The sequence below is a fragment of the Callithrix jacchus genome, chromosome 11 (assembly GCF_049354715.1).
Source record: "Callithrix jacchus isolate 240 chromosome 11, calJac240_pri, whole genome shotgun sequence".
NCBI lineage: Eukaryota > Metazoa > Chordata > Mammalia > Primates > Cebidae > Callithrix > Callithrix jacchus.
Genome location: NC_133512.1, coordinates 27,504,592 through 27,529,283, shown reverse-complemented (window position 1 = coordinate 27,529,283; position 24,692 = coordinate 27,504,592). Strand labels below are relative to the sequence as shown.

The 24,692-nt window shown below is 50.9% G+C and overlaps 1 protein-coding gene across 2 annotated transcripts in view; it reads left to right on the top strand.

Moving 5' to 3' along the window:
• The window catches only part of INMT (indolethylamine N-methyltransferase), a 57,118-nt gene extending 33,056 nt beyond the window's left edge, over positions 1-24,062 (top strand). Inside the window, exons 1-3 of one of the 2 annotated variants that reach the window (XM_002751429.6) lie at positions 19,220-19,389; positions 20,859-21,066; positions 22,403-24,062. In XM_002751429.6, coding sequence (XP_002751475.1) covers positions 19,236-19,389; positions 20,859-21,066; positions 22,403-22,826 — 786 coding nt within the window. In that variant the 5' untranslated portion in view covers positions 19,220-19,235 and the 3' untranslated portion in view covers positions 22,827-24,062. Of the gene's footprint in view, positions 1-19,219; positions 19,390-20,858; positions 21,067-22,402 lie in introns of those variants that run through there. The other variant, XM_078342050.1, reaches the window with a different exon arrangement.
• Positions 24,063-24,692: the final 630 nt, after the last annotated feature.

The window sequence follows — 24,692 nt, the reverse complement described above, 5'->3', positions numbered from 1 at the left end:
ATTTGCAGATGAACATCCCTCCCCGGAGGCAGGAGGAGGGAGGAGCTCAAAGTCTCTTTTTAATTACTTGGGGCATTATTTTCAAAGCCCTCTGAGCTGAGGCTGGGGACTGAGGGTGATTGTGGTTCTCCAGCAAGTCCTGTCCTGACTGCTGTTCACAATAACATGCCCTGTAAATCATCCAGGACCCAGGCTGATCCTAGCTGCTTCCTCCCACCCCTGACTGCTGCCTCATCCCTCCCCTTCTGTTTGCAGCTCCTTGCTTCTTGCCTTGAGCTATAGAGCATTGGGAAGCACTGCTGCACACAGTTCTAGGTGTAGGTTGGTGGGGGCCCGGGGGTCAGCAGGCAGATGCCCATGCAGAGGAGCAGGATCCCCTGGGGGAGCAGCTTGCACACTTGGCCCCTTGAAGGATAAGTCAGATCAGTGTCCCATTGAAGGCATTCCTCTGTTCAAGTGCCTTCAATGGCTCCCATCTCACTCACAGCAAGAGCCAAGGGCCTTACAGTGGCTGCCAAGGCTCTCCACACACATGAACTCCTCCCACCCTCTCCCTCTATTGCTCTCCTTCCTTGGCACTAACCTCCTTGCTGTTCATGAAACTTGCTGGGTGCTCTCCCATCTCAGGGCCTGTGCCCTGGCTGCTCCCTCTGCCCAGAAGGTACCAGAGCAGTGCCCTTGCAGAATGAAAGCTGCCTTGCCTGGGAGTTCCTCTGCCTTCTCCCTTTTGTCAGAGGCACATGAACCAAAGCAACTCCATCTTGAATAGCAGCTGGGTAAAATGAGGCTGAAATCTACTGGGCTGCATTCCCAGATGGTTAAGTCACAGGATGAGATAGGAGGTCGGCACAAGATACGGGTCATAAAGACCTTGCTGTTAAAACAGGGTGCAGTAAAGAAGCTGGCTAAAACCCACCAAAACCAAGATGGCGATGAGAGTGACCCCTGGTCCTCATTGCTACACTCCCACCAGCACCATGACATTTGCAAATGTTCTGGCAACCTCAAGAAGTTACCCTATATGGTCTAAAAAGGAGAGGGTGAATAATCCACCCCTTGTTTAGCATATCATCAAGAACCATAACAATGGGCAACCAGCAGCCCTCAGGGCAGCTCTGTGGAATAGTAATTCTTTTATTCTTTTCCTTTCTTAATAAACTTGCTTTCACTTTATGGACTTGCCCTGAATTCTTTCTTGCACCAGATCCAAGAACCCTCTCTTGAATCTAAACTGGAGTCTGGATAGAGACGCCTTTCCTGTAACACTTTCACCTCTGGGCAGCTCACAACCATGGGCTCACAGACTCAGGGTTGCAAAGGTTTCAAGTGGGGATTGAGTGCTTGCAATCCATGTGTCCTGGAGCTCCCCATGGGACCAGGCTGAAGCTGACTCCAGTGGAGACCTCGTCCCTGCTCTGCTGTCCCCTGTTCTGCCCTGCTTCCTCACTCCCCTCAATCCACCGCATGCCCAGATCCTCATCTCAGGCTCTGTTTCTAGGGAACTGGATGCAAGACTTGCATTATTTAAAATTGCAAACCGTATCTCTCACCCACATCCCCTTCACCCACTGCTTCATTTTCCCTAAATTTTCATCTTCTGATACACGCCTTCAGTTATTTCTTTGGTTTTCTTCTTTTGCCCAGTGTAGCAGGTAAAGCCTTAGTTAGAAGGCAGGAATTTAGTCTGTTTTGTTCCCTTTGTTCATAGTCTATAAACAGTAGCTGCTCAATAAGTAGTTGTCACATGAATGTATGCATGGATTAAGTATTGCTGTAACTGTGAGTGCAGTGGGCAGGGCTCAGGGAGAACCCCTGGGATGGACAGGATGCGGATTGATGTTGAAGGACTGGTGGGGACCAGCTGCAGGAGGAGGAAGAGAAGGAAAATCTGGAGAGGGCAGCAGAGTGGGACTGCAAGCAGGGCATTGGGGGATCAGGTTGATGCCATGGAAGGCAGGCGAAGGAAGAGCTGTGGGGGTGTGCTAGGCCTTTAGTCTTGCAGCAAAGTCCTTAGCGCTAAAAGCACAGGCGGGGCATGGTGGCACAAGTCTATAAGTCCAGCACTTTGAGAGGCCGAGACAGGTGGATCACTTGAAGTCAGGAGTTTGAGACCAGCCTGGCTAACATGGTGAAAACCCAATTCTACTAAAAATATATATATATAAAAATTAGCTGGGCATGGTGGCATGCACCTTTAGTCCCAGCTACTCAGGAGGCTGAGGCTGCAGTGAGCCAAGATCATGCCCTGCCCTCCAGCCTGGGCGAAAGAACAAGGCCCTGTCTCAAAAAAATTAAAAAAATAAATAAATAAATAAAAGCATAGGATGCTTTTCTGAAAGGTCATCTCTCCTTATCACGGCAGCAGCAGAGGGAGTTCTCAGAAGTGGGAGGAAATTTTTCTAGCACCATGCGAGCACCATGTCTGCCCCCAAGGTCTTTCCTCAGACCGAGGACAATCCCAGGAATGCAAGGCAGCCCTTGCTGAGATCCCTGTGGACGAGGGCCCAGAACACACTTTCCCCATAGTCCCTCATTTAATCTTTACCTAAGGGTAATTACCCACTTTATAGATCAGAAACTGAAAGCTCAGCCATGATGCCTGCACAGCAGAGCCAGGATTCAAGCCCAGGTCTGTCTGTCTATGGGGTGGTGCAGACTCTGGGAGCACCTCCCTGGTTCTTCCACCCTGGTGTGCAGGGCCCATCTGGTTACTGAGCACATGTACCAACTGCACTCACCCATTCAGCCATGATGCTTTGCAGCAGGCACAGCTAGGGTGGAAACCCAGCCTTGCTTACTGTGTGGCCCTAGGCAGATTCCTTAATCTCTCTGAGCCTCAGCTTTCACATCTGTGAAACAGGGATAGTTACAGTCACTCAGCAGACACTGTGCTAGGCACTGGGGACACAGCATCAAATATAGACAGTCTCTGCCCTCGTGTACTGTGTAGACAAACTCTTCCGAGTAATTCAGTGCCGAAGAGAGCATAAAATGCAGCATCTCACAGTCTTGTTTTATGGATTGCCTGGCTTAGGAAAGGTGTAAGTCCATCTCAGCAGAGGGACCTCAGTGTGAATGAGGTGACTTCTCCTCTGCAAACCTGCCACTGGAAGCTGAGTGGAGCTGAGAAGTGAGTGAAGGAAGGAGCAGGGCCCAGAAGAAGCGAATAGTAGGGCCAGAAGGAACTGCTGGGGCCAGCCCAGCTGGAAATGGCTAATATCCTGCCTCTAGCTGGGCACTGTTTCTAAGCTCAGGCTTTGTCTAGCTTCCTGGCTATTTTACTTCTTTGGTGTGACTGGGGAAATTGAGGAAAGTAGCCGGGACTTGCTGGCCACATGGCTGCAGCCCTCGGTACCTAGCCCTCCTGCCGACATGTGCACTGCCATGGTGGCACCATGCTGCTGATGGCTTATCCACTTCTCCTGCCCAAAGGCTTGAGAGGAGAGCCTCTCTTGTGCAAGAGGGGCTGAGATGGAGAGGAGAGGCAGGACTGAGAGGCCTGCAATCCTTGGAGGGGATCCTGAGCAACATCCTCCTGCAACTACTTACCCACGGAGGGTGTGCGAGCTCACCCACCACCACACAGCTGATGAGAGATGCAGCTGGGTCTAGAATCCAGGCTTCCCAACTGCAGGGCCAGACTGCTGCACATGTAACCACCAAGCTTCAAGCCCGCAGGCTGCTCCTTCCCTCTCTGAGCCTCAGTTTTCACATCCATGAATTGGGCAGCTGACTCCCTGGTCCTCAAGGTTCTTTCTGCATGGGGACCCTCCCTTTTTGCCAGCTGCGAGGCAGTGGGTAGGCTCCATTCAGGGTGCCCTCCCTTCCCACGACTTTGGGGTTCCCAGCACACCTTTCTACTGCCAACCCCCCATGGCAAGGCAGGAGCGAGGGGGCTTATCTGGCTGTCTCAAAGGCAAATGGCCTGCCTCTCTGGGTTTTCAGAAGCTTTCTGCCTTTGCTGTGGTGGTAGAAAAGATGACTTCCTTTGTGGTACTGAAGGACAAACAACAGTTACGCCTTTTGAGGTCCAGAATGGGCACAGGACTTCAGGGGAGAGGCGGAGCAGCTATTTTGCTGGCCAGCAGAATGGACAGCTGACATCATTCTCAGATCTGGAAGTTATCATTACAAAGAAAAAAATGCATTGCTTTCTTTTCAATGTGTCGGGTAGTCAGTTTCCAGTCTAACAGTGGGAAATGGATGGCTCGCTTCATTATAGGATGTGCGCTGTCTCTGCCTACAGCCACGTGGTCCCATCGGCCGCAGCAAGGCTGACCTCTTCAGCAGATGGTCAGCATCTGCCACCCTAAGTATTTTGAGGGGGTATCCCTTCCACCCAGACACACTCCTGCTCTGCCTTCCTGATGCTGCTCACGTCTTACCTGCCCACCCCCAATCTCAGGCCCACTGCTGCCACCTCCATGAGAAAGTCTTCCACCCAGGAATTGGCTGCATGTTATGTCCCCCTGGCAAGACCCCATTACAGTGGTTAAAAATATCAATATATTTTTATTAAAAAAATCTATCCACCTTCTCAAGAACATGTCCCACCCTTCTCCAAAGCCACAGAGAGTCATCTCCCCTCCTTCCCAGGGAAGGTACACCAGGAGCCCTGGCAGGGGATGCTAACTAACTCTTACCAACCTTCCTTCCTCCTTCCTCCCTCCCTCCCTCTCTTCCTCCCTTCTTCCTTCCTTCCTTCCTTCCTTCCTTCCTTCCTTCCTTCCTCCCTCCCTCTCTCTCTTCCTCCCTTCCTCCTTCCTCCCTCCCTCCCTCCTTCCCTCCCTCCTTCCTTCTTTCCTTCCCTCCTTCCTTCCTCTCTCTCTCCCTTCCCTCCCTCCCTCCTTCCTTTCTTCCTTCTTTCCTTCCCTCTTTCTATCTCTTTCTCTCCCTCTCTCTTTTCTTCTTTCCTTCTTTCTTTGAGAGAGTCCTGCTCTGTCACCCAGGCTGGAATGCACTGGTGTGATCTCAGCTCACTGCAACCCCTGCCATGTGGGGCAACTCTGTGCTGTTCCTCCTTGTGAGAAGCAAGTGAAGGAAGGAGTAGGGCCCAGAAGAAGTGAATAGTAGGGCCAGAAGGAACTGCTGGGGCCAGCCCAGCTGGCAATGGCTAATATCCTGCCTCTAGCTGGGCACTTTGTTTCTAAGCCCAGGCTTTGTCTAGCTTCCTGGCTATTTTGCTTGGTGTGACTGGGGAAATTGAGGCAAGGAAAGTAGCCGGGACTTGCTGGCCACATGGCTGCAGCCCTCGGTACCTGGCCCTCCTGCCGACATGTGCACTGCCATGGCAGCACCATGCTGCTGATGGCTTGTCCAGCCTGGCCTGAGAGACGTCCTGACCCCTCAGATATCCCAACACTGATTGTGGTTGGGAGGTGGCTCCCATCTGCTGGGAGATCAAGCTGGGCAGGCGGTCATGGCTTTCATGGCCACACTAGGCAGGGGTCTGGGTGCATCTTCCCTAGCCCGTCCTTCGCTGGGACCCTCCAACAGTGCATATGGTCTGGGCCATAGGGAGCCTGGGGCAGCCCTGACTGCCCCTGCTGGTTGCCCCGCTGAGCTGGAGTGCAGGACACACCTAGCGCCATCCAGGGGCCCAGAGCCCCGCGGCCCAGCCTCACCTGGGTTCCTGGTTTCCTCAGAAGAATCTGAAAACCAGATTACTTTCTGGTCTTTTCCTACTACCCAGGCCAAATCTGGGAAACTCTGTTTGGCTTTGAACACTTCTATCTTCTGGAGATCTTTAGAACACTCAGCCTCAGTGAACATGCAAGTTGAATTCTTGGACTCTGGAAATATTCATGCAGTATTTGACCCTCCCAGCCTGGATTCCAAGTTCAGTCATTCGCAGAGCACAGCCTCTTCGTCTCTGGTTTTTGACAAGTGGGCCGAGGAACAGGTTCCAGGCTCTACCTCGCACATGCTGTGGATCCCCAGGGATGTCAGTGGCTGCTGCAAGGCTGCAACAAGGAGGAGCCCACGCCCCCCACACAGCGCTGCCCACCACAGGACGGCTCACCCACCACCCCTCCAGTCCACCCCACTGCCTGGCCCTGCCCCCTCTCAGGTCCCCACTTCCTCTCCCGTCATGCCCCATGAAGCCTGTGCCCCAGCTGGTCTCCTCACCCTCATAACCCAGGCACTTACCCTCCTTCATTGTGGTCATGCTCACCTTTCCTTTCTTCTTCAGGCTCAAGCTCTGTGCCCTCCCCTTGCCTCCAGATGGGCTCCCCACACCCCACTGACCTTCTCAGGTTTCCTTCAGGCCCTGCTGACCTCTTGGGGGCTCCCCAGTCCCCACTGACCTCCTTGGGGCTTCCTCTAGCCCACCTTCCAGTCCCGCTCTGATGGAGCCAGTGTGATCATGAGATTCCCCTCCAGGGTGGGGGCTCCTCCTCTGAGTTCACTGAACGTGTGCTGGATTTAGGGAAAAAGCCTCACACTGGCAGCTAACACTACATAGGGCTTATCTTGGGCCAGGCGTGCTGCTGCGTGTTTAACATGAACTCATTTCATCCCCACCCCATTACCCTTTTTTGCATGTGACTAAATGGAGGCTAAGAGAGGTTAGGTAACTCACCCAGGATCAGACCTGATCATCAGGGTGGAAACCCAGGCAGGGACGCGTTTGACATTTCTCTCCACTGTCCCCTGTGCTCTAGCGATGGAAAGGTGGAGGGGTCTCTCGTGGCCCTTTCTGGAGCAGGAGCACTGAGGTCAGTGAGCATTTGCTGGACAGTGGCTGAGGGAGGCACTCACTGGTGCAGCATTTTGTGTAACCCCCGCAGTGACGCCAGCGGGGCCTGCCCCTCCCACTCCTGGCTTCCTCTGCTGCCTCAACTCTTGGGCCTGCCAAGACCTTCTTGATGCTCACTGCCCTCTAGCGGAGGGCTTTGCTGGCACAATGCAAGCTCTCCTGCTGCAGCCTTCCTGACAGCAGAACCCGAGACCAGGGCTTGGGGAGAGGCAGTGGTTTGGGGCGGTGCTCCCAGGAGGCAATGAAGCAGGAATGAGGGAGCAGGGAAGGGAGAACAAGACAGGCGGGGAGGAAGAGCTAGCGCCAGCAGCCAGGGTTGCGCATCCTGTCCTCGTTTCATGCATTCAGCATCTGCCATCTCCCAGAGCATACTGATGATCCTTTACAGAAAGTTTTCTTCTCCCTGCACCATCTGTTTCTTCCAGCTTGCCTTTGTCTTTCAGGCCAGGAGTTTGAGGCCAGCCTGGGCAACATGGTGAGACCCCCATCTCTATCAATAGAAAAAAAAAGAAAGAAAGAAAATTATCGGGGTGTGGTGGTGTGTGTCTGTGGTCTCAGCTACTCAGGAGGCTGAAGCAGGAGGATTACTTTAGCCCAGGAGTTCACGGTTACAGTGAGCTATGATGGGGTCACTGCACTTCAGCCTGGGTGGCACAGCGAGACCCTGTCTCTCTTAAGAAACAAAAACAAAAAATCCCAGAGAATTTGACCAGTCCAAGAGAAATGATCTGAGAAATGGACATCAGGGCTCTAGGGGCCGGACTGGGCTTCCAGTGAGTATTGAGCTTCTAATCTCCACAGTGCCCCAGGACAAGTATGAGCAGGCAGCTGAGGATCACTGTACCCATGAGAAAAGCCCAGTAGCAGAGAAAATGAGTTCAAGACCAGCCTGGGTCAGGAGCAGTGATTCGTACCTATAATCCCAGCGCCTCAGCCTCCCAAAGTGCTGGGATTACAGGCATGAACCACTGCACCTGGCCTAGGGCTGGTTATATTCTCTAGAAAAGACTTTTCTGGTTTCCTGCCTAAGGATAGGATACCTAGAGGCCAATATTCTGAGAGCAGAGGGAGAGGGAAGAAGGCTGGAGCAGCAGATGGTGCTGATCTCCAGCATAGAAATCTTTAGCAAATCCTCTTATGTCAAGAACAGTGCTTCCAGCATCCACTGTGTCCCTTGGTGCAGACACCCTCTATTTGCCCTTTCTAGGGAACAGGCTTTTGGTCCTGGATGGGGTGGGACAAGGAGCACCAGCTGCCATGGGCTGACAGGCAGGGCATGAGAACTTCTTCCTTCACAGCATTCAACAGTCCACCTGCTGGGAGCCCACCTTCAGCCCACCCTCACCCTTTCCAGAAGTAGCCAGTCTAATCTTGAAACCTTCCTAGAGGAAGTCGAGTTGCTTACCCATTTCCACCATGGCGAGCTTACAGTGCAGCCTGCCCTGGCCTGCTAAGTTAGTGTAACTGCTCATCAACCTGCTCCCCAGCTTCCAGCACTGTGTTGCTGCTGTTTCCTTTCCCACTTGTCCTTACAGGTTTATTGGTTTTAAATAACCTATTTTTGTCCATTTAGTGGGGTTTTAGGAAGGGCAAAGCTCAAATGTGCTCGATATGCTGTCATTTTCTGAAAAGACTATCTGTGTTTCAGTTATTTTTGTGTGGTAACAACTCACCCCTAAATAGAGGCTTAGCACATTTATGACTTCTCAGCGGATTGGCTGGGCTGCACTGCGGTCAGGGCAGTACAGCAGTCAGGGCTGGTTGGGCTGCTCTCTGAACTCAGCTGGCCTCTTGGCTTGGGCTGGGGGTCTTTAATGACCTCACTCACATGTCTGGCAGTTGACTTGCTGTCGGCTGGGGCAATGGCATGGCACAGCCCTCAGTGTCCAGCAGGCTAGCCTGGACTTTCCCATATGCTGAGTAATATGGTTTGGCTGTGTCCCCACCCAAATCTCATCTTGAATTGTGGTTCCCATAATCCCCATGTGCCATGGAAGGGATTGGTGGGAGGTATTTGAATCATGGAAGCAGTTATCCTTATGCTGTTCTTGTGATAGTGAGTTCTCATGAGATCTGATGGTTTTATAGGGGGCTTTCCCCACTTTTGCTTGGCACTTTGCCTTGCTGCCACCATTTGAAGAAGGACGTGTTTACTTCCCCTTCTGCCATGATTGTAAGTTTCCTGAGGCCTCCCCAGCCATGCTGAACTGCGAGTCAATTCAACTTCTTTCCTTTGTAGATTACCCAGTCTTGGGTATGTCTTTATTAACAGCTAATACACTGATGGTCACAGGGTTCCTAAGAGCAGCAAGGGAGGGAACACATTCCAATGTACAAGCACTTATTTTTTTTAATAGACTTTGTTTTTTAGAGCAGGTTTAGGTTCACAGCAACACTGAGTGGACAGTTCAGAGGTTCCTCAACTGTTCCCTGTCCCCACCCATTATCCACATCCACAACAGAATGGTACATTTGTTATAATCAATTAACCTACATTGACACAGCATTATGACCCAAACCCCATTGTCTACACTAGGGTCCACTGTTGGTGGTATTCATTCTATGGGTTTGGACAAATATATAATGTCACATATCCACCATTGTAGTATCATATAGAATAGTTTCACTGCCCTAAAAATAAAAATCCTCTGTGTTCTAGCTACTCCTTCCTCCCTCCCCACCTCCCCATAACCCTTGGTAACTACTGATCTTTTACTGTCTCCATAGCTCTACATTTTCCAGAATGTCATATAGTTGGAATCATACAGTAAGTAGCCTTTTCAGATTAATTGAACTTCTTTCACTTAAGAAAGTTCACTTCCTCTGAGTCTTTCCATGGCTTGCTAGCTCATTACTTTTTTAGCCCTGAAAAATAACCCATTGTCTGGATGTACTATAGTTACGCCTTTACCTGCTGAATGATATCCTGGTTGCTTCCAGGCTGTATCAATTAATAAATACAGATGTGTAGACATTTGTGCATGAATTTTTGTATGGACATAAGTTTTCAACTTCTTTGGGTAAATACCAAGAAGGAAGTGAGGGGAAAAGCTCCAGTGTGTAAGCACTTTTCAAACCTCTGCTTGCGTCACTTTTGCTAACGGCCAAAAAAGTCATGTGGTCAAGCCGGGATTGGGAGCAGGGAGACAGTGGAGAGAAACAGCTCTACTTCCTAATGGGAGAAGACGCAAGGTTATATTGCAAAGACTGGTGCCAACTGGAAAGGGAAGAATCTGCGGTCATCTTTGCCATCGATCCCATTCTGGTACACGCTTGCTTTTCCAAGTCTTGATAATCTGCCTAAAGCATCAAGTTGTTAAGCCCATTTGCAATACAACAAAGCTATTGAACTAGATGGCTTCAGGAACTTCTTAGTTCAAAGGGTGAAGTTTGCAGCAGCATAAGTCTATAATAAGTTTCATGTGTTTGATTTATTTATTCAACACTTACTGAGCACGTCTTATGTGCTAGGCACTAGGGATGCAGCTATGAACAAGAGAAAGGAGTTTCCTGCCTCAGTTACAATTTCTATGTCAGTGAGGCAAGGGCGATAGAGACAGGAAATAGAATAACATGTGAGATGAAGGAAATAAATGGGTGATATGATCGTGAATGGCGAAAGAGAAGGGGAAGCATCTACTCTATGTGGTAAGGATAGGGATAGGTACCATTTGAACTGAGATCTGGAATATGAGGAGGGGGCCAGCAATGAAGGGTGCTAAAAAGGACCCCCATTCTTCTCTTCTGCTTCCTCCACCTTTTCTTGTTTCCTGTCATCATCTCTCTATTTCTGGATCAGTGCTTCTCAGACTTTAATGTAGGTACGGATCACCTGGAGATGTTAAAATGCAGATTGGATTCGGCAGGTCTGGGCTGGGACCTGAGATGCTGCATTTCTAACAAGTTCCTGGTGATGCTGCTGCTGCTCCATGGCCTACTCGTTACACAGCAAGAGCCGGGAGGTGGGGTAGGTGCTGATGAGAGATAATGGAGCCAGGATCAGGGCAGTGGTGGGGCGATGAGGGCCACTACATGGATTTGAGGGCTGCTTAGGAGGTAATGTCAAGGCCTGGGGAAGCCAGTGGTGCAGATCAAGGGTGAGAGAGGAAGAGGATAGGGTGGTATGCATGTGTCTGATATGGATGAGGCTTGCACAGGAGAATCCTTGCTGGGTTGTGGAGAGGGGAGGAGGAGCCGAGCTGGGAGGCCAGGAGATGGGGACTGTGCTTTTGGACCTGCTCAGTTTGAGGGTCCCTGGGCTAGGCCATTGGAGGCAGCTGGATACTGTAGTGGTGGGGAGAGGAGAGCAAGTAGGGCTGAAATACAGAGCTGCTCAGTGGATGAACTTCTAGAAGTTGTGAGTGATTTTTGGATGCTGCCAGTGACATATCAACAGAGGCAGCTCAGATGGCTCCATCATGATTCAGAAGACCTTTTCTAATCATCAAGGATCCCAGGGCCTGAAGGATCTAGCACATCTAGATCATTGGTTTACACATAGACCACTATTGTACAGTTCTGCTTTACCAACAGTGTGGAGCCTGGGCTGGGGGTAGGTGGAGAGGAAGTACTTTACGCTCTGTACCCTTGGTTCTGAGGGTGGGTCTTAGATCAGCAACATCAGCATCCCTGGGGACGCTGATGACATTTGAGAAATGCAAATTATTTGCCCCCACTCAGATCTGTAGACTCAGAATCTGCATTTCGACAGGCTCACAAGAAGTTTATTAGCATAGTACAGTTTGAGAAGTGCCGGCCCAGGCCAGCAGTTCTCAGTCTTCCATACATTTGAATCACCAGGGAAGCTTTACAAGGTACTGATGCCTGGGTGCACCTCCAAGAGTTTTTTTTATCTAATTGGGGTAAGGCCCAGGATTTAGAACTCTTATAGCTGCCTAGATAAGTCTAATGGATATCCAGAGTGAAAATCCCTGCCTTTGCCCCACCCAACCTTCATTGACTGACTACAGCTGGGAATATTGAAGGTGAATAACCCTGTAGAAGTAACTTTGCATCTTTGGGCCTCAAGTTGGAAATTGACAACCCCTCCAGCTGCCCCCATTCCCATTCCCATGCACCTAGTGGGAGCTTGGAGGAGGGCAGGCCCTATGGGAGGTTTCTGGGAAGTCCCAGAGTCCCCAGCCGTGAAGAGCTGGCTGGAAGGCATCGGGTTGTGTGAGCTCAGCAGCCACAAGGCCTCCCTAGGTCCCTACTGCCTGCCAGGCCAAGACAGGGAACTGCCAAGGTGAAGAGTCTGGGGGGTATCACTAGTCCTTACTCTGGGAAGTTCTGACTGGCAGGGAAGACCATCAAAGACCAGAAGGAGGAGAGCCTACCAAGCTGGGGTAAGAGAAGGGGTAGGGATATTTTCTGGGTAGAGTGCCCAGGTCTTCCTTCCTCTCTTACCTGGAGAGAGAAGCTGGAGAAATTAGGTGCCAACTCTAGGATATGCCCTCATTATTTCTGGAAAAATTCACTTTAAGATGCATTCCTTTCTATGATTCCTTGCTACTCAAAGCATGGTCCTCAGTCCAGCAGTGTCAGCGTCCCTTGGGAGCTTGTTGAGACTGCAGAATCTCAGCCCTACTGGCTCAGATGTACTGGATCAGAATTCAGAGTTTAGCAAGATCCCCAGGTGACCCACAGGCACGTTGGTTTGGAAAACCTAATCTCCTGGACCCTAGCTAAAATACAGTGTCCAGGACCACGAGAGAAGTGGGTCCAAGCTTCCTAGAGGCCCTGCCTGTCCAAAGGTTTCCAGGCTCCTTCCGGTGGGCTGGCTCATGGTTCCTCTGCCTGGTTGGGCCTGGCAGGAAAGGTGGCAGGAAATGGACCTTTCTGTCCTAAGGAGTCTCAACACAGAATCTCCTTTCCAGCCTCCACCAGCTGCTTCCTGCCCTGCACTGCCCTCTGGTGGCCATGGGAGCCACTGCAACCTGGCATTGCCAGCATCTCCGGCAGATCCAGGACCCAGGGATGAAACTGCTGCTTGTGGTGGATGGCGGAAGACTCAGGGACCCCCAAAACATGATGGACGCAGTTTGGAAAGCACTGAAGTTTAGCAGCAGGATGGCAAATGGGCCAGGGGTGTTGGCTCAACCCTTCTCCCCATCACAGCTCTTTCCTGTACCGCTTGCTGAAGGCTGTTCAGAGGTGTGGCATGGACTAGAGAGGAGGGGAGGAGTTCTGTGTTGCAAGCAGGTGCAGGTAGGAAGTTGCTGAACTGGCTTTGGGAGCCCTATTGGTGGGTGCGGTCCCTGAGGCTGCGGCCAGAGTGTGCTGGGCCTCATGCGATGCTGCTGGGCTGGGCCCTTATCCCCGTGGGCCACAGTTTGTAGCAGGACAGAGCCTGGCCTGCACTCTATTTGGAAGGCTTCTCTGTGGAGAACAGACTGGGGTTGGGGCACTGGGAGTTGAAAGACCATGCCACATTTCGGAGCGTGGTTGGGGGCTTCATGTAGGCCTCGCCTGGGTGGAGAAATGTTGATGCCCCTCCCACATCCCAGGGAGAATGGGGAAGCCCAGTGCTAACAGACGGCTGGAACAGAGCGGGTTGGTTGAGTAAGAGGGATGTCCAGAGATGTATGACTTTGTGAAGGTCCTTCTGGGGATGTGGCCCCAGGCCTTCCCAGAGGTCAGAGGTCCCGTGTTCTTGGCCGTGTGGATGGGTCCTAGCTCTGCCCTGCTGGTCAGCCTCAGCCAACCATTTCCAGAGGTTGCTATTGGTGGCCGCAGCCTCAGGGACCGCACCGACCAATAGGGCTCCCAAAGCCAGTTCAGCAACTTCTGGAAGGTCCTGGAAGGTTTCACCAGGTCCATCGTAACCTGCAGAGAGCCCAGGCTCCAATGCTGCCTCTGCCCCTGACCACTGAGCCCTCTGGGTGGACCCAGTCTCCTCCCTTCCCAGACCTTGGCTTCCTCACCTGTGGGAACAGGGGCTTGACCTTGAGGTCTTTGTTGCTCTCGGGTTGTGCCTTTCCAGTTTAAGAACCTGAGATCCTTTTCCTCTGGCAGAAAAACCAGGCTCCCCAGGACCTGTCCCATACCCAGCCAGCGGGACATTTCACGTCTGTTGCAGATGCTCTTGCTGCCTCTTCTCATCCCCTTGGCATGCTGGGTGAACTTCCCATGGGCAGCACCTGTGAGCCTTCACTTGAGGATTCTCTCTTGGGCTGCGCTATCCAAATACAGGCAAGTTGGATGTGCTGGAGAATTAACGCCCCCTAGGAGCAGCTCTCCGTCATGACAACAGGAGGTGGTGGGCAAGTGCTGCAGCTCCCCGGGTGGGAAAACTCCGAGCCCTGTGCTCTATGCTGGCCCCAGAGCCCTCACACGATGGCGTTCCAATTGCCCACAGCAGTAAGGGCTTCATGACACACCCTATGTGGCTGCCTTCTCTGCTTTCCTTCCCACATCCTGATTGATGTTTCCTGGGATGTCCCCTCAAATCAACAGTCAGCACTCAAATCCTTGTCTTAGGGTCTGCTTCTAGGGGAAATCCAAACCAAGATAGTATCTGCCTAAGCCACTTTTTGTTTGTGATCTTTGGTGCAAGGTAGTGTAATGGACAGACCCCTAGGCGGGGTGCTGGGGGAACCCTTGTTTTTCACTTGTGACCTTGGGACCAGGTAACAGGAATGAAGAGGTAGGGCTGAGGCCTGATCTGATTTTAGCGGGGCTGTGGAGCAAGACTGTAGATGCTCTCTAGTCATGACTTCCCCTTTGGGGCAGACCCTCCTCTGCCAGGCTGGCCTCAGACACTGGGGCCCTTGCAGACACCCTCGTTGATGGAGCAGGTCTCAGAGCAGCTGCTGGGGTGGAGTCACACCTCTGCACCTGGCAGCTGGCCTCCTGCACCACCTTTTCCACTGTCTCCTTCTCTCCTTGGAGCCCAAAGAACTTCTTGGAACCTACCAGGTAGTGGGAGTGAGGGCAGCCGTGGTGATTAGGTGCCCATCTGGCTTCAGCAGGCTGGCCAGGCTCCAAGGGGCCACCCAGTACATGTCCACATAGAGACAGGTGCTCTTCAGGGGCACCTGGGCTGACTCAAGTGGATGCGGCTTGGTCACATCACACTTCAGCAACCACGTGATTGTCCAGCAAAGCTGGTTCTCCTTCTCCTGCCACTCGCTGCTATGGAAGAGGGTCACAGAAATGATATGATTATGACAGTAGCCCCTTAGCCCTCACCACTATCCTCTGGGCAAAGCCTGTGACTTAACCTGTTCAGCATCTCTTTGAGCAAGATAATGTTTTTTCCATTATACAGATGAAGAAAGTGAGGCACAGACTTGCCCAAATCAATACCCCTGTGCATTTGCTTTTGCTGTATTTGGATCCCTTTTCTGTATTTCTGTATTCTGTATTTTGGATTCCTATATGTGGGATTCCTGGGTCAGAGTTCTAAAAAGTTTCAGTACAACAAATAAGTTAGGTAAATAATCACCAAATTATTTTTTCCAAAAGAAAAAACAGTGTTTTCTTCCTTTTAATTTTCTAGGACAAATATTTAATTTTTCTCTAATGAAACGTGAGATAATGTAACATAATGTAGAATAATAAATGTGGTATTTTTTCTTTGGTCTTTCTTCTATCTAGGTTTAGAAAATCCTCTCTTATCAGAAGTTTGATAATGATTTGACTGTGACAGCTTCTGCAGTTGAGTTTTAGAAAAATGTTTAGCCTTTATTTTGGTGTTTGGTGTGAGAGGAGGGTCTGAGTAGCAACTCACCAGAGAAAACAGAGTCTCATGTACACTGGCAAGTTCCTTCTCTGGACTCATTTCTTCACTCCACAGAGCCAGGCAGGAAGAGAAGTAGCAAGGTATCAGGGAGTGTGGAAGGCTGGGATGGTAGTTTCCCTAATCTTGTAAAGGAGCTTGATCCTTTTCTTATCTGTCTGACTTTTCAAGTGGTCTTATTTTCTTGATAGGCAGCTTGAAATTTGCTCCTTTGCTTACTATTAAAACAGAAGTCCTCCTGAATCGGAAATGTTCTTGCTCTATTTAAAAAAAATCACTGTATAGAAAGGTGCCTAAGACGAGGCACACATTCTTAAAAGGGCCTAAAGCTTAGCTCTGTCACAAACAAATTGTTGTCACATTGAAGAAGGCAAACCTTAGGATAGTGCTTCTCAACTGGGGACAACTTTTCCTCTTAAGGGACATTTGACAATGTCTGGAGACATTTTTGGTTGTCTCCAAAAATGTAACTTTGGAATGTACTGGCATCTAGCAGGTAGAAGCCAGGGATGCTGCTAAAAATCCTACAACAAGATTCAGCAACCCAACCCAACAAGGAATGATCTGGTCCGAAGAGTTGAGAAACTTGCTCTTAGAATATATCCGTAAGAGGCTTCACTCTGAGCAGATTGCCCTAGTGCTGTTAGGACGCTTGGCCAGGCCAGAGTCAGGAGGCACGTAGGGATGGAGAAGGCCTGAGTGGTGGAGAAGCAGGTGGAAGCCAGAGGGTAGAGGCTCTGAATGCCAAGGGGGAGTTTGGATTCATTCCTCTGGGGAGCAGGAGGCACTGGAGGCCTTGCATTAGGAAAGGCATCCTCTGTCCATCCAAGGACATCCAATTGCAGCAGGATGTGTAGTTCTGGGAAGGATGGTCTCTCCCAACCCTGTACAGACCCCTAGCTGCCCACGTCCTGCTGCAGGGGCTCTGTAATCCTGGATAGTACATGCATGTCTATGGTTCAGCCCCTTCAGTGTTAATGCTGGGCTTCTTCCATGTGCTTCCATTATCTGCTCTATATCCTCTCCAGGCTACTTCAAGTGCCAGGAGGCTAACATGTGGACTATAGTCACCACTCCCTTCCTTGTAAATTTGGCAGGTTATTGGAGGGAGGTAAGAGAAGGAGGTTTGGGTGATTATTCTTCAGCTACTGTATTAGTTGTTTTTCATACTGCTAATAAAGACATACCCAAGACTGGGTACTTTATGCAGGAAGAAGGTTTAATGGACTCACTGTTCCACATGGCTGGGGAGGCCTCACAATCATGACTGAAGGCAAGGAGGAGCAAGTCACGTCTTACATGGATGGCAACAGGTGAAAAGAGAGCTTGTGCAGGGAAACTCCCCCTTAGAAAACCATCAGATAGCACAAGACTTATTCACTCTCATGAGAACAGCATGGGAAAGACCTGCCCCCACGGTTCAATTATTCCTACCTGGCCCCTCCCACAACCCATGGGAACTGTGGGAGGTACAATTCAAGATGAGATTTGGGTGGGGATACAACCAAACCATATCAGCCCCTTTGCTGTTGGCTGCTGCAGGAGGCCCTCTCTACACAGCTCTGTCTCTCTCTCAGTCTTGCTGGGATGATGGCTCCTCCATGCTGTGAGCCCTCAGGTTCTGTGATGGTGCCTTCTGTGACTCAACGTGGCTAGGCCTTGGTGCCTAGACAGGTGGTCAGTCATGATCCTGGCTGTTTGTTTGAGGGTGCTTTTGGATGAGATTCACATTTAAATCAGTGGACTTTGAGTAAAGCAGACTGCCCTCCATAATATGGGTGGGCCTCATCCAATCAGCTGATGGCTCAATTAGAACAAGACTGGCCTTCCCTGAGCAAGAGGGAATTCTGGCAGCAGCTGGTCTTTGGACTTGAACTGCAACATTGGCTTTCAGATTTTGGACTTACTGGCCTCCAAGATTACACGAGCCAATTCCTGAAAATAGATTTGATTTCTCTCAGTGTAAGTGTACACATCCTGGGCTCTGTTTCTCTGGAGAACCCTGACTAATAGAGGTATCATGTGGCTTCCTTCCACCCTGTCCACACCTTAGTTAGTACTGTGCCTTTACTGCATACTCCTCCAATTATGTAACGCGAGCACTGCAGTTTCCTGCCTGCTCTGAGTGCCTTCTGCAGGCCAGCATGTTGGCCGCAGGCCTCCCTGGAGGCTGCCCAGGCGCCTGCTCCTTGGAAGCCAGACCCCAGATGACTGCTGGATGTTCCTGCCTCTGTGGCATCCTCTGTCTTTTGGGCCCTGTGGATTCAGAATTATTTGTTTACTTAAAGCCAGAACAAGGCATTCCTGTCCTTCCCACTTTCAGGGCAAGAGGCCTGAACCTCCACTGTAGCAGATTCATTTCTATCTGGTTTGTGGCCAAGTCAGAGCCATTTCCTAGTGCAAAAAACAGAGACTGAGCTTTTCTCTGTCTGTGGGAGATTTTACAACCCAGCCCCATTTCTAAGAGAAGGAGACTGAAGCCAGCAGTATCTTACCTGAACTTACCAGGTGAGTCAGCAGCCAAGAAGTCAGGATCCCCCTGATAGTTTATGCTTTATGACCGGGCGCCCTTGTTCTCATTCATGGAGATGGATGATAATTTCTGCTCTTCTCCCAGTGGCCTGCACAGTGATGCCAAGTCAGCTATTCTGCTCTGCCTCCTGGGGTCTGAACTCTGTTCTCCAGGAGGGATGGGGGATGTATGAAGCTGTACCTACTGCCTGGCCTAGAGAGAGCCACTGGTCCACTGACCACCGGGGGACAAGCTGGGGATCTCACTGTGCCTGCCTGGCCTAGAGAGAGCCACTGGTCCACTGACCACCAGGGGACAAGCTGGGGATCTCACTGTGCCTGCCTGGCCTAGAGAGAGCCACTGGGCCACTGACCACCAGGGGACAAGCTGGGGATCTCACTGTGCCTGCCTGGCCTAGAGAGAGCCACTGGGCCACTGACCACCAGGGGACAAGCTGGGGATCTCACTGTGCCTGCCTGGCCTAGAGAGAGCCACTGGGCCACTGACCACCAGGGGATAAGCTGGGGATCTCACTGTGCCTGCCTGGCCTAGAGAGAGCCACTGGGCCACTGACCACCAGGGGACAAGCTGGGGATCTCACTGTGCCTGCCTGGCCTAGAGAGAGCCACTGGGCCACTGACCACCAGGGCATAAGCTGGGGATCTCACTGTGCCTGCCTGGCCTAGAGAGAGCCACTGGGCCACTGACCACCAGGGGACAAGCTGGGGATCTCACTGTGCCTGCCTGGCCTAGAGAGAGCCACTGGGCCACTGACCACCAGGGGACAAGCTGGGGATCTCACTATGTACTCAGGTCACAATACCTGTGACTGGGGGAGTGGCTTTGGTTCTCACAGTCAGTGAAGTGGGCACATAGGTGGGGAAACGTGGGTCTGACACCTGCTGGAGGCCACACAGCAGCATGTGGCTGGCAGGACTGAGAGTTGCACCCAGGGCTGGGCACCATCAATTGCCTTTGATGGACATGGGTTGGTCCCTAGAGAAAGCAGGGCCAGGGCGGCTGCAGCCCCAGCTCAGGTGTGTCAGTGTGGCTGGGAGGTGGTGAGGGATGCACTCCCTTCTGTATCCTCCTAGAAGGAGAAGCTTGAGAGACATACATGGGAGGAGTGATGGGATGAGGCTGGAATGTTGGAGGTGGAGCCTGGAGAGCTTGGAGCCCTCATAAGACCGGACAGGCAGGAGGGGGCATATTTCAGGGCCACCATGGAGGGCGGCTTCACGGGAGGTGATGAGTATCAGAAGCACTTCCTGCCCAGGGACTACTTGGCCACTTACTATAGCGTCGATGGCAGCCACTTGCCTGAGATCGAGATGCTGAAGTTTTACTTGGAGTGTCTCCACAAGACCTTCGGCCCTGGTGAGCAGAGGGTGGCTTTTCCCCTTGAGCCTCTCTCCAAGAAACCTGGATGCGGATGGGGACAAGGGGTCCTGGGGGCAGTCTGGTCTCCTCTAGAGGTTGCTGGGGGTGGGCTGGGGGAGCTGCTGGGGACCTGTCCCTCTCTTTGGGTAGCTGCTATGCTGGAGGTTGGGTCTGTTTCCCCATGGCTCAGGAGCTGTGTGCCAGCTGAGGGATCAGGATCCATGGGAAGAGCACAGCCCATGCAGTTCCCACACTGTTCTCCATTAGCCCCTAGGTCTTTGGGGTGGAGCAGAAAAGGGTTTCCAGGTCATCATCAAGTTCAGCCCTGCCCTTACATAGCCAGCCCTCTGGGGCCCCCAGAAGGCCAGGGGCAAACAGCAGGACTGTAGTGGGTTAGGTCAGGATTGCCTATTCCTATAGTGTGCAGCCCAGATGTGGCTGTGATGAGGACCTGGAAAAGCCCTGCCCTGGGACAAGGATTGTTACATGGGGTCTCAACCCTATTACAAACCTGACTGCAAAGCCCTCAGGTCCCAAGGACCTAAACTGAGACATCTGTACAATGGATGGTGACTTCTACCTGTCTCCTGGTGATCTCTTCCCTCCCCACGGTGACCCCATGATTTGGTGTGTCTTCCAAGCTCAAGCAGCCATGTCCTCACTTCAGGCACTTGAATGGGTAACAGTAAGGGTGAGTCTCCTGGTGGTCTGTGGGATAAGGAGGGTTAAAATGTTGCTGAGCCTAGAGGAGCAGGCCAGTGTGGGAGGCAGAAATCAGAGAACAGCCAGACTGGGTGTGATCAAGCCTGGAAGGCCAAGTGATGGCCCCACGCCAGGGCTCCAGACAGAATGTTGGAAATCATGCTTCGTTCCAGCTTCCAGGTGACCCTGGATTTACTCCTGAGGCCATCTTCCCAGATCGTCTCCTTCTCAGCCTCCTGCTTCCTATTCCTGTGCTCTTACACCCCTCCCACCTCCAAGGAATGAGAAACCCATCCAGGCAGGGCTGGACTTCCCGGGGATGCTCCTAGCTCCCAGTCAGCCTGAAACTTAAAGGGCCACTGCCCCCAGCATGTCCTCTCTAATCTCTCCAGCCCGAATCTTCTCTAGAGCAGGGCTTGGGTCTCTTTTCTCTGTCCCAGAAAGATTATACTCTTGGCTTATATTCTTGGCTGAAAGATATTGGGCAAATTGTTTAACCCTTTTCAGACTCAGTTTTCTAATTTATAAAATGAAAATAGTGATAGTAGTTACTACACAGGGTAGTTCTGAGGTGTAAATGGAAATAAATGCATATAAAATGTTTAGCATGAGGCTTGGCCTACAGGAAGCCACCAATCTGTGATAATGACCATTCTTGGTGCTGCTTGCCCCTTGGGTAAGACCAGGGTGTGTGTCCTCATCCCTGTGTCTGTCTCGGGTCTCATTTCTCTTACCCATCCCTTACCAGTCTTTCCTTCCCACAGGAGGCCTCCAAGGGGACACGCTGATTGACATCGGCTCAGGTCCTACCATCTACCAAGTTCTCGCAGCCTGTGAGTCCTTCCAAGACATCACTCTCTCTGACTTTACCGACCGTAACCGGGAGGAGCTGGAAAAATGGCTGAAGAAGGAGCCGGGGGCCTATGACTGGACCCCAGTGGTGAAATTTGCCTGTGAGCTCGAAGGAAACAGGTAGGGGTGCAGAGGTTGGGGAGGGGTTCCCAGACCTTCTTTCTCAGAGGGCTGTCTGGCCTCTTGGTTGTCTCTGACATTTTCAGGACAGTAGGGCCTTCATGTATATGACCAGAGGTCTTGCTGTGGGGACAGAGTAGATGGGCCCCCAAGTTTCAGGATTACAGGAGTTTCAGGGGCAAGTCTCTGATCATAGGACTATGTTGAGGTATGATATAGCCAAGTATGAGCACTGAAGACCAGGTGATAGAACCCTTCCTTCCTTCTTCTCTTTCTTCCTTTCCCTAATCTATATACCTACCTATCTTGTATATATCTAACTATCCATCCATATCCATCCATCTATGCACCCACCCACCAATCCATCCATTCACCCAGCCAGCCAGGCAGCTATTCGCCCATCCATCCATTTGTCCATTCATCCATCCATCTCCATCCATCATCCATCCACCCACCCACCTATCCATATCTGTCAATCTACCTGCCCATCCATTCATCCATTCATCCATCCATCCATCCATTTATTCATATCCATCCATCCATCTATCCATCCATCTCCATCCATCCATATCCATCTATCCATCCACCCATTTATCCATCCATGTCCATGCAAATTAATCCATCCACCCACCCATCCATTCTTCCTTCTTCCCTCTATTGTCTGTACCTGTGTGACTATATGACATATAATGATGTGAACCCACCACCCAACCTGAGTACTCGGATATAATAAAGACTTACCTGTGCTTCTCTGTGACTCCTTGCCCCTGCCTTTTGCCATCTGAGGTAATCACTAATATGAATTTTATACTTATTCCCTTTTTCAAACAATTTTTTTCTTGCATACTTATGTATATCTAAATAGTCTATTATTTAGTTTTAGTCACCTTTGAGCTTTGTAGCAGAATAATTTGCCCTGTGTCATCTGGGATTTGCTTTTCATCACTCAACATTATATTTTTAAGATCGCTATATTCATGTATTTTCTGTAGAAATTCATTAATTCATCCATCCATCCAATAGTGTTTGTTAACTGACCCATCTGTGCTTGGGGTGGTTTTGACCCTTCTGGGGATTAAGGGAAGGGGGCTCACATGAAATCAGAGAGAGAAAATTTCCTTTAATTGTTCTGGTCCACTCTTGGTAACCAGTTTTCTTTGGAAGAAACTGAGGATCAGATCGAAGAAGAGCCTGCTGTCAGGTCACACAGGGACTCAGGGACAGCAGTCCTTTTGGGATTCAGAGATCATCTCCATCTGCTAGTCGCAGTGGACTAGTCAAGGTTCCCTTTGGAACCTTGAAGTGCCTCCCCGACTCCCTCCCTCTCTCTCTGCAGTGGCCGATGGCAGGAGAAAGAGGAGAAGCTGCGAGCAGTGGTGAAGCGGGTGCTCAAATGTGATGTCCACCTGGGCAACCCACTGGCCCCAGCTGTGTTGCCCCCTGCTGACTGCCTGCTCACCCTTCTGGCCATGGAGTGTGCCTGCTGCAGCCTTGATGCCTACCGTGCTGCACTTTGCAACCTTGCCTCACTGCTCAAGCCGGGCGGCCACTTGGTGACCATGGTCACGCTTCGGCTCTCGTCCTACATGGTGGGGAAGCGTGAATTCTCCTGCTTGGCCCTGGAGAAGGAGGAGGTGGAGCACGCTGTCCTGGATGCTGGCTTTGACATCGAGCAGCTCCTATATAGTCTCCGGAGCTACTCTGTCACCAGTGCTGCCAACACTGGAGTCTGCTTCATTGTGGCTTGCAAGAAGCCCTGAGCCAGGAGGGCCAGCCAGAGGTCTGGCCAGGCTGTGAGGCCTTGACCATCTGTATGCCAGAGAGGGGTGAGGAATGGATACTAACAGCCCCTGCTTTCAACACTAACAATCCATCTTCTGAAATTCTGAGATTCTAACATCCTTGTTTTAGAATTCTAAGTTTCTAACATTCCTCATTCTAGTATCCCAGGAGTGGAATTTTCCATTTTCTAATATACTAAGGCTTACAGCTACCTTAGATGTGATCTGACTCCTGTGTGACTGTGGAGCCCCCAGGGCTGTGGTTTCAGAGTCTGCCTAGTATGTTAAGGACAAGGAAACCTCTAGACAGTGGCATATTGGGGACTGTTTCATAACCAACTCCATAAAGGAAGAGCACTCAGGTATAGCAGTCACCGATTTCTGTGGTGTAAACGCTCCCACAATGGTTGGTTTCAAGCGACCAGTGGTTTAATGACCTGCTCATAAATCTCCTAAACATTTTACAGTTGACTCTCATGAGGTGATCTGAGTCAGCTGGAATACAACACTTCCTCTAGACTAAGGTCAGCAGATTTAGCAAATAAAAATACAGACTGCCCAGTTCATTGAATTTTAGATACATAAAATAAATTTTTAAGGCTAAGTATGTCCCCAGAATTGCATGGAACATGCTTATCCTACACAATGATTTGTGGTTCACCTGAAATTCAAATTTAGCTGGCTGTCCTGTATTTCATCTGTCAGCCCTACTTCAGTAAGGTACATGGATGAGCTTTGGTCAAGGAATAGGCGGAGATGGGTATCCAGGCCTGCATGACTCATTGGGTTTGGTGCACGGGTGCACACCTCTACTTGTTATATAACCTTTTTGTGTAAATTCATACTTGGCTCTGAGCCACTGTTGTCTGTAAAAGGTATACTTGTTGTGCTAACACTAGATAGGGGGGCTCTTGGAGCTCGGCTCGGCTCAACATGGCTTGACATGGCAGGTGCGCTGGTGCCCAGAGAGAGAGCCAAAGCTGTCCATCTTGCAAATGGACAGGAGGGAGCCAGGACACAGCTCAGCTTGCCTGTGCCCAGAGAGAGAAAGAGTTAAGCTGCTGACCCTGAAGGCAAGGGAGAGTCGGCTGCACAGCTGTGTGTGGGAGCCGCAGGCTCAAGCGGCTGAGACAGGGTAGACCGCGTGAGAGAGCTAGTGCGAGTAAGCTGCTGATGAGAGCGGTCACTGAATAAAACCATATTCACCTGCCTATAGCTCCCGAATGTTCTTTCTGCCCATCTACCCACTCCCCTCGGATTTCAGCATGGGCTGGACCTGGACCCCAGGACCTGACGCCAAGTGAGAAGAGGAGCAGCCCAGGGATCAAGGCTGTCCCTGGTACATGAGGTGCCTTTGTGCAAATTAGGAAGAGGTGCTCCTGCAGGTGGACACATTGCAGAAAGAAGTGTTCAGGGCTGATTAATTGATAAATGCTGTTCCATCTCCCCAAGGAAGGGCTATGAGAACAAGGTACCTCTTCTGGGGAGACTAATTAAAGAAAGGTGTCCCTTCCTTAAGGCTGATTGGGTCACACCCCTGAGCACCTGCCAGCCTCCCTTTCTCCCTCAACCCCAACCTATGCCTTTCTGTGGGTACACCCTGGGCACAGCAACCTTGATAGGAGCCAGGAGACCTGGAATCTAGTCTCAGCCCTGCCACTTATTTGCTAGGTTTCACTTCTCTGGGCCTCATATTCCTATCCATGAGATTTAATCTAATAATCTACAGGAACAGTATTATTTTGAAATTCCATTTTACAGGTGAGGAAACTGAGGCACAGACTTTCTCAAAGTAGCTATTAAGTAGATAAGCTGGGCTTATGAACCAAGCACTGTCATTCCAGA